The following is a 9929-nucleotide window of genomic DNA, read 5'->3' as shown; positions in this document are numbered from 1 at the left end:
GGTGTGGAATGGAGCTGGCCTGGGTCTGCAAGATGAGCTGTGTGTGCTGTGCACAGCAGAGTCAGAGAAGTAGAGCTGTCAGAACCCTTTGGAGCCCAGAAGATTGTGAGTGAATCCCAGATGTCCAGCTTTGAGCTACTTTGCTGGACTTTGGTTTTGCTTAGGTGTGCCTGATTCTTCCCTTTGAAATAAGACAGTACTTGTTTTGGATTTTGTAGAAGCCCACCCACAGGTAAGAGACTTTTAAAAGAGACTATGGATGTGTTTGGATGTTTTAAATGTTTGGATGTTTTAAGGACTGTGAGGTTTTTAAGGTTGTACTGTCTTATGTTGTGATATTAATGTTAATATTGTGTCTTGGGGACAAGAATTGGAAAGGTTATGGTTTAGTAGTGATGTGTTTGTGTGTCAAGTTGATAAGGGGTCAGTTGTGCTGGATAGCTTTAGTGTCAACTTGACACAGCTGGGTTGATGGAGCCTCAATTCAGGAATTTCCTTCATTGGACCGACCTGTGGCCATGTCCACAGGGCACCTTCTTGATTGTTGAGTGATGTGGGAGGACCCAGCCCACTGTGGGTGGTGCCACCCCTGGGCCGGTGGACCTGTGTTGCATAAGAAAGCAGGCTGGGGGCTGGAGAGATGGCTCAGTGGTTAAGGGTACTGATTGTTCTTGCAGAAGACCCAGGTTTGAATCCCAGCACCCATATGGCAGCTAACAACTGTCCATAATTCTAGTTCCAGGGGATCTGACAGCCTCTTCTGTTCTCCACAGGCATTTCACCACATGGGTGCACTTACCTGCATGCAGGCAATACACTCATACACATAAAATAAAAAAAGAAAGCAGGCTGAGCAGGGGCCAGGGGAGCAAGCCAGTAAGCAGTATTCCTCCATGGACCGTGCTCCAGCTCCTGTCTCCAGGTTCCTGCCCTGAGTTCCTACCTTGGGCTCACTGATGAACTGTGACCCAGGAGATGTAAGATAAATAAACCCTTTCCTCCCCAAGTTGGTAGTGGTCAGAGTGTTTTGTCACAGCAACGAAGAACAAACTAGGACACCATGATGGGCTCAGGCTGCTTGGGGTTCACACATAGACTCACAGTCAGTCTCCTGTCTTCCCTAGTGCTACACAGTGATTAGGGGAAGGTGGTTCACAACCTTTACACCTGTTCTGGTACTCCCCCGGTAAACTTCACCCCTTATCCCCCATGTATGGATCCAATGGAGAATTAGTTCCAGGTATCAGAAAAGGATCGGTATTGGTGTAATGACCAAGACAGACGTGCTGGGCTGGTAGAAAAGTCAGTGAGGAATTTACCCAGTAATTCCCCCCATTAATGAAAATGATGTTCACACCTTGGTTCACACCTTAGGCAAGTAGTTCTGCCTAAGCAAGTTTACCTAACACATAGGAGCAGGGATCAGAACACTCACCCTCGTGATCTAAATGAAGACAGACCACAGAATAATAATGCTATTTCCCCTCAGCTCCAATAGGATTCACACCTCCCAGTCAGGTAAACAGTTCCTCCTCCTCAGCAGAAGAGTGGAGGTTATAGTCTTGCCATACAAGGGGAATTCTTTTCCCAGTATCCCAGATGATTGGCATTTTACATCTTATTTTATAAAATAGTAAGGACATTGGAAATGGTTCTGACTACCTTTTCTTTTGTCTCAAGTGAGGTCAAACACTTAAGATCACAAGAATAAGAGACATTAATTCTACCCTTAAAGAGCTTTTGCTGAGCCTGGAAAGCCAGACCAAGCCATATGAAAGTAAAGCAAAGACCAAGCCAAGATGGGTGGGCTCCACTTGGGAGGGCCTTGGGCTGGCTGCCAGGGGCTTCGTGCTTCTCCTGAGAGCTTCCCTCTTCTCTCTTCCGGCAGTGGAAGGAAACAGTGATGAACTTGATGAACCCATCAAGGCTGTATTTGCTGACGTGGCTTTCGTCCAGAAGCACAACCTGATGAGTCTGAACTCCATCAACTGGTCTCGGGTCCTGGTGCAGATGGCCCATCACTTCTTTGCTTACTTCCAGTGTGCACCATCCTTGGACACACACCCCCTGCCTCCTGTGGAAATAGTTGTGCCAACAGGGGCTGGTGGTAACGTTGCAGGTAAGGTATAAATGGGCTTTCTGGAATAACACCCATTCTTTCCAGCTGTCCTCTGCTAATGTGAAGAGAAAGAAAGTTGTGTTTAATTCCAGGTTCCTGCCATAAGAGGAAAATGATGTCTCAACCCTCGGGTGCTTCGGTAGCCTAACCTGTGCTTGCTTACTTGCAGCAGGTAGAGAAACAAAAATTGAGGTTTAGCCACCCTACATAGCCATAATACCTTCTCCCAGATAAGTGGACTTTACTCCCAGCTCAGCCAGCTGCCTGCTGAGGGGGCAACTCCCCATGCCACAGTGTGCTTTTACTACCCAGGGCCATGAGAGGCAGAAAGGGCTCTGGAGTTAAGATCCCAGCCTCCACTCTGCCATTTATTAACTGAATAGCTGTCAGGCAGTACCTCAGACTCAATTCTTCAGCTGTACAAAGGAGACTTGGGGCTGGAGAAGTGGCTCAGTGGTTAAGAGCACATGCTGCTCTTCAAAGAACCTGAGTTCAGTTCCCAGCACCCATACGCAGCTCACAGCAGTCTGTAACTCCAGTTCTATGAGATCCAGCACCCTCTTCTTGTGCATATGCATACATGTAGGCAGAACACTCATACAATACACATGAAATAAAAATAAATTTAAAACCATTATGTTTCTCCAGACTATTATGAGGAACAAGTTTGATTCTTGAGTGCATATAAATTTCATAATGCTAGTGTTTGTTGTACAGCTGTGCAGCACTGAAACCATCTTTTCAAATAGTAATGAACATTGTCAAGCACTTACTATACACAAACACCTGCATACTTTGAATCATCTCTAGATTTTTTATAATTACTAATACAATATATAAATAAGATCTAAGTGATCATTATGATTTAGGGAGTAATGGCAACAGAAAGTAATGTACATATTTAATACAGATGCAGCTTTTTTTCAAAACTGTTTTCTTGACGGCTTGGCATGATGGCGCATGTGTTTAATCCCAGCCTCAGGAGGCAGAGGCAGGTGGATCTCTGTGAGTTCAAGGTCAGCCAGACTACATAGTGAGACCTTGTTTCACAAAACAAAACAAAACAGATTCTTTGTCTTGAGATAAGGTCTCACTGTGTGACTGAGGCTGGCTTTATACTCAGTATAGGCCAAACTGGCCTTGAAGCCTCTATCCGTCCCGAATGCTGAGATTAAAGGGTATATCACCACACCCTCCTGCCCTGTTTCCTATAGCTTTGACTCATGGTCATTTCAATCTGTAGATGTAGAACCAATGGATACAGAGGTCCAGCTATACTGTTATTTCCTTTTTAGAATGAGGAACTGGAGACAGGGAGAAGCTAGCTTGCCCCTGGTCACACGGCAGTTGGTAGCAGGATCAAGACGACAGCCCAGGCAGGCTGGAGCCTGCATCCTTGCCAGCCTCTAGGCAGTGGTGGTAGTGCTTCCAATAGCTCTGTCTCTGGCACTGCTGCTTACGGCCACCAGGGGTAGCTGCGGTGAGACAACAAAGGCATTTTAGTGGTTAGGAAACTCCACATCTACTAGTAGGAAAATAAAGAGAACTGTGGGCCGTCTGGTTTCTTTACTACCCACAGAGGGAAGCTCAGTGCCCTTTCCTTTCATGTCTCCTTCCAGCTGTGATGCCACCCACAGCTGTGCCCTCCAGAGTACCTGGTACAAAATAAACACATGGGCAGTATTTGTAGAGGGCCTTCCCATCTGGCTTTTCTCCATGCAAAACTGTTTTAAATCCCTGGGCCCTCCAGAGCTCCCATTTCTCCTTATCACTTAAGGATATTATAATGTTTTCATCAAGATCAAGTGAAATAAGAGTGTGAACGTGTTGGGGCTGGAGACATGGCTCAGAAGTTAAAAGCAATGGCTGCTCTTGCAGAGGACCCAAGTTTGGTTCCCAGCACCCACATGACGGCTAACAGCTGTCTGTATCTCTGATTCTAGAGGATCCAATGCCCTCTTCTGACCTCTGTGGATGTTTCATTACATGGGTGCACTTACATACATGCAGGCAGTGCACTCTTAAGCATAAAATAAAAATAATAAAATATTCTTTAAAAAGAATGGAAATGTTTTACAAAATTGAGTGTTGTTGGTAAGACCACTCTCAAAAAGAAGTAGGGGCTGGGGAGATGGCTCAGTGTGTAAATTACTTGCTGTACAAGCTTGGTGACCTGAGTTTGTGTCTCTTGAGCCCATGTAAAGCTGGATGCAGTAGCACACATCTATAATCCCTGCACTCCTACAGTGAGATAGTAGATGGAGACAGAAGAATCCAAGAAGGGAGCCTGGCATACATAGTGGCAAACAACACTGTGTTCAGATAAGGTAGAAGCTGGAAACCAGCTCCCAAGGTTGTCCTCTGACTTCCATACATGTGCCATGATACACATGTTCCCACATTCACACAAGCACGCACATACTTTTTTAAGGAAAATGAAAAAAAAAAGGGGGGGCTGGGGATGTAGCTCAGCTAATAGAGTGCTTACCTAGCATGTATGAAGCCCTGGGTTCAATCCCAAGCACCACAGAATTTGTGTTTGGATGAATGGTGCATGCCTAGAATCCCAGAACTTAAGAGAGAGAAGCAAGGGGATCAGAAGTTCAAGATTATACATGCTAGACTAGGATACACAAGACACTATCTTAAAAGGGGGGGTGGCTAGCGCTCTCTCTCTCTCTCTCTCTCTCTCTCTCTCTCTCTCTCTCTCTCTGACCACTCACTAGAGGACTACCCATGAAAGTCTGTAAAACCTTCCTAAACTACATCCTATGTCAGGGTTCCATCTCCCAGGGTGAAGGACTCCTTATTTGTTTCATGCAAGCAAAAGCTGCTACTAGAAGGGACTGAGGGAGCCACTCTTCTCTGCCTTGGAGTGTCTCCAGGATGCACCATCTGGAGGTGCTGGTTCTGGGCAGCTGAGTGGGAGAAAGAGTGTGGCTCTGGACTGAGATGGATACACTTTGACTCTAGATTTCTTAGGACAAAACATTTCAACCTCTTAGTACCTTCGTTTCTTCCACAAATGGGTTGTATCACAATACTGGGCATGTGTGTTGGTACACAGCAGGTGGCTGAAACATAGAACAGTGATCCTCCTCTTCCTCCCCTTCCTTCTCTTCCTCCGCACCTCCTCCCCCTCTCCTTCTCCTCCTTCTCCTCCTCTTCCTCCTCCTCCTCTCCTCTCCCTTCCCATCCCCTCTCTGTTTCTTATCTTCAAAAAGCACAGAAGTTTCTCTATTTTTATGAAGCTCAACTTTTTTAAAAAATTTACTTTTGTCTCCAAACCCATTGCTCTCTTTCTGTCTTGTCTCAAGCTGGGTGCATTGCTCAGAAGATGGGACTGCCCATCCTCCTGACTGTGGCAGTGAATCACAATGACATCATCCATAGGACTGTCCAGTGGGGAGACTTCTCTGTGTCTGAGACTGTCAAGCCAACCTTGGCATCTGCTATGGACATTCAGGTGAGCCTATGGGAGGACAGCAGGTCTAACTAGTTGGTGGAGTAGTCTGGATGGCTACTACATTAAGGTGGCCTGGGATTCTACTTTTCCCATTAAGGTACCCTACAACATGGAGAGAATCTTCTGGCTGGTCTCTGGTTTCAACAATCAAGTGACAAGGGCCCTCATGGAGCAGTTTGAAAGAAACCAAAGTCTGCATCTACCCAAGGAGCTACACAACAAGGTTGGTCAATGACCCCTCCCCAGAGGATGGAAGGATGCAGCTGTGCAACAGATTTGGGGTTTGGAGACCTGGGTGAGGGAAGGGGACACCTGTTCTTTGACATCTGTTGTGAGCCAAGCACTTTCATAGTTACCCTGACTGGAGGAGAGGCAGAGGAGAACATGGTACAGTCAGGCAGGCTCAGTTAAATCAGCTGTGAGATGCTGAGCCAGTTTCCTGAACTTGGTGTCTCGATTTCCTCATCTGTAACATGAGGATAATAAGAGTGACTACCTCATAGGGTTGATGTGAGATTTAAACAAAAACTACATGTGAGGCAATTTACATACTGCCTGGTAATATACAGCTTGATACAGTAACTGTTAACTGTTGCTACTTATTATGGCTTTTAATCTCCAATAATAACAGCAATTGGAAAATGAGGACAACGCAATTCTGCTCTCTCACTATGAGCAGAGACTTCTATTTACACTTCTTTTGCTCTCTCCCCCTTCCTCTCTCCCTCCCTCTTTTTCTTAGGAGAGAAACAATTTTGTTAATAGATTAAATTTAGTTATTTTAGCAAACTAGTTAGATTGACTTTATTATAACCCAAACTGGTGATAAGTACTTACTTTACAGGATATCTTAATTTTCTGGACCACATTCCCACTAAGTGGTCATGTGGGCTGTGCATTCCTCCAGTGAGTGGCCAGGACCTCACCAAGGCTCTAATTATCACAAAGTTCTAGAATGTGTTCCTTCTGGCTTGTGCAATATGATTTTATCTCAGCATTTCCCCTATAAGTGAAGAGAATCCTCACTCACTGGCTTGGTCTTCCCAATCCCTGTAACTTAGTCCCTATGCAGCATAATTCTTCATGCTTAGTATGCCTCTTGAGGGGGGTCTTCTCAAAATTGGACAGAGTTCTCTGGGCTGAGCCTGCAGACCAGAGTGGAAGTTCCCTCCTTTGGAATCTGTGCTGCGTGCGTTTGTTTGTTTGTTTGTTTGTTTGTTTGTTTGTTTGAGACAAGGTCTTCCTGTAGCCTCAGCTGGCCTGGAACTCTCTATGTAGACCAGGCTGGTTTTGATCTCACAGCGACCTGCCTGCCTCTGGCTCCCGAGTGCTGAGATTAAAGGCCCGCACCACCACACTAGTCTGTGCTGCTTTTGGTATAATCAAACATCTGTTTGTTTGGTCCAAGGTTTGTGTAGATGCCAGTATTCCTTTTCCTTATGCAAATGAGGTGCTGCATGAAAACTAGACATCTATCCCCTGTTTTTCCAGTTTCTCTTTGGCTGTACACATAGGAGACACTCCATCTGCTATACAGGCATCCATCCATCCATCCATTAATTCATATTATCTATCTACTATGATTGAAGAGCTTTGGAAATACAAAGTCAAATACATCTGTCATATTGAGTGATACAGCTCAGTGGTAGAGCACATGCTTAACATATGTTAGGCCTTAAGTTCAGTCCTCAGGACTGGGAAAAGGAACAGGGGGAGGAGGAAGAGAGTAATAGTGAAAAAAAAATACATTGGTTACCTTCTCTAACCCTAACCAGGATGTAGCTATATAAACAATTTAAGCATCACGTGGTCTCAGTTGCCCTTGAGTACATACATGGTGTTTGCTATTTTGTAAGCAATGCAGTACATTTTCAGTGAATGATCATATTTACCAAGCACACTGAGAGAGCACCAAACAGGGAGCCTTCCTCTGCCTGTGAGTACCAGGAGGCTTCCTAGAGGAGGTGCTCCTGAGTAGGATGGGACCAGATAGGACAGCGTTTCATACCAGGAAGAGGGTGTGCCAACAGTAAAGAATCCAGAAATGTTTGAATGCCCTTGACCTGTGCTGTGTCAGGCTATGGGACAAGGCTGTGTGCTAACTTGATTCAGGAACCAAATGTATTTAGATGTACCTAAAACTCTTATGTATCCTTCCTCTAAGTTGAATGAATAAGCTCAGAAATGGAAAACTGATTTACTGTTCAGCATTCAGTCTGGGCCATTCGTTTGAGTTCCTGGTGGTCTGTTATGCACATACAGCAGGATTTTTGTCCTCGTTCCCTGCCTCCCCACTCCTGACACCTACCCTCTATCTCCTTGCCCCTTCAGCTTGTGGAGGCAGTGACCTCTCAGTCAGTGTCAGATGAAGCCATCACCCAGACCATGGGCCGCTGCTGGGAGGAAAACCAGTACCTGCTGTGCCCTCACTCAGCCACAGCCGTGAGCTGCCATTATCAACAGACTGACAGCGGGCAGTCCAGGTACCGCAGTGGGATCTGGGGCACTGGGGACCCTTTGACCTTCAGGGACCCTCCTCTTCTCTAAGAAGGGCATGCAGGAAACAGGAGAGTAGTGTTAAAGGGCGTAGTGGGTCCTGTGTTGAACTGTCCCCAAGAACTGTGAGCCTAGAAGAGGAAATGTAAACTATATCCATAGGAGAAGAGATGGTTGAACTGGGTCTTTATCAGGAGTGCTTTGCTGGGCAGTGTTATTGTATATGTAAGTTCAAGGTACTAATTGTATTTCTGTTTCTCTCTCCTCTGTGCCCTATCCTACCCCAACTCTTCTGCTGGTCCTTCTCCTTTCTCCTCTATCTTCTTTCCCATTCTACCTTTTCTCCCACCTGTCCTGCCCCATCCTCAATAGTGTCCCCCGGTGCTGCCTGGCCCCTGCCTCAGCAGCCAAGTTCCCAGAAGCAATCCTGGCTGCAGGGTTGACTCCCCAGACTCCCACAGAGATCCTAGCCCTGGAACACAAGGAGACACGCTGCACCCCAATGCAGAGAGGAGAAGACTGGATTCAGATGCTTCGAGACACAATTGAGGGCCTAAGCCAGAGGCGGAAGGGTCATGCTGTAAACCCTTCTGAATAGCCAGGCTGGAACTGGCTTTGTTTAAATTTCCCTTCCCAGGGAGCTGCACCCTTAAGCCCCCTCAAGCTCTGGGGTGCTTCTGGGGAGAGCTAGCGTAGAAGTTGCCTGTTCACTTAACTTTATTCCATGGGAGATAGGATGAGGGGGACTTGAGGAATGGGTGGCTGATGTTGAAAGGCTCCCCACCACTGAATGGTTCAGGAATAACATTACTCAACATACAAGTTTCAGGGTCTGCAAATGATGAGCCTTGGGTACAGGGTCAGACCTCAACTCCAGAGTGTTAGGACTCCAGACCTGTGACAAAGGGTTACTCACTACTTTAGCACAGAACTAGGGCTTATGAACTCTGAATCTCTGTTTTTCCATTCCTGAAACCAAATCCAAAGCTTTGGCCCTCCTTGCCAAATGCTTCCAACCTGTTGAAATGTTGGGAATCCCTGTAATAAAAGTACTGTTAGTTAAATGGGGACTCTAGATGGACATTGGGTAGATCAGAGCTGCAGGAATGAAAGCAGTCCTGCTGGCAGCTGAGTGGTGATGTTGAGGTCTGTGCTGCATGCACCTGCTGCTCCAGGTTGGCCCAACAGAGCAGGCAGGGTGCATGGAAACCTGCACTGGTGGTGTGGTTAGGGGTTGATGTGGGGCTCACTAGCATGAAGACTGGAGTTGGGGATTTAACTTAGTGGTAAGGAGCTTGCCTGGTAAGTCCAAGGCCCTGGGTTTGGTCCTCTACTCTGGAAAAAAAAAAATTACAAAAACGACCAAAGGAAAACCAAGGCAATCGACTAGAGTGAAGGTCATGTGGGGCAGAAAGCCATGGAGGCATCAGTGTACCAACATTGATGTCTTGCTTTTCATAAATCGAGTGTACTAGCAGCAATTATTTATATCGCTGGGTTCAGATCCTATGGGCAGCAGGGGGCATTTCAAACAAACTCAAGTTCATGTCTTGGATGGTGGGGCTCCTTCTAGAAAGAGGATGGGGTAGAGAGTGAGTCAATGAACTTTTTTCTTGCCAGTAGAAGATGCTATGGCTCCATCCCTGGGGCTACTATACCCTTAGCCAATTCCTCAGGAATCCTTCCTTGCTCTGGGATCTGAGGGTACTGGTCACCCAGGACCAGTTGGACTGGCATGTCCTATCAGAACATGCTAGTGCCATATCTCTGTAGTGCCTGGGGACAGAAAGAGGCTAGGGGATCCCACTGTTCAAAAGGTGGACATTGAAGCCTGGCATTCAGTACCAA

The 9929-nt window shown here is 46.3% G+C and overlaps 1 protein-coding gene across 2 annotated transcripts; it reads left to right on the top strand.

The window, feature by feature from the left end:
• Positions 1–1888: 1888 nt before the first annotated feature.
• Positions 1889–9145, top strand: Thnsl2 (threonine synthase like 2; the record flags this gene model as incomplete). Of its 2 annotated transcripts, XM_008840681.2 has the most annotated exon segments (5): positions 1889–2119; positions 5437–5585; positions 5683–5808; positions 7917–8068; positions 8454–9145. In XM_008840681.2, coding segments are annotated over 5 exon segments (884 nt in total), but the record flags the coding sequence as incomplete, so codon positions are not given.
• Positions 9146–9929: the final 784 nt, after the last annotated feature.

Source organism: Nannospalax galili, unplaced genomic scaffold, assembly GCF_000622305.1.
Source record: "Nannospalax galili isolate Female #2095 unplaced genomic scaffold, S.galili_v1.0 scaffold2681, whole genome shotgun sequence".
In the NCBI taxonomy this organism is placed as follows: Eukaryota; Metazoa; Chordata; class Mammalia; order Rodentia; family Spalacidae; genus Nannospalax; species Nannospalax galili.
This window is presented reverse-complemented; position numbering and strand designations above follow the sequence as displayed.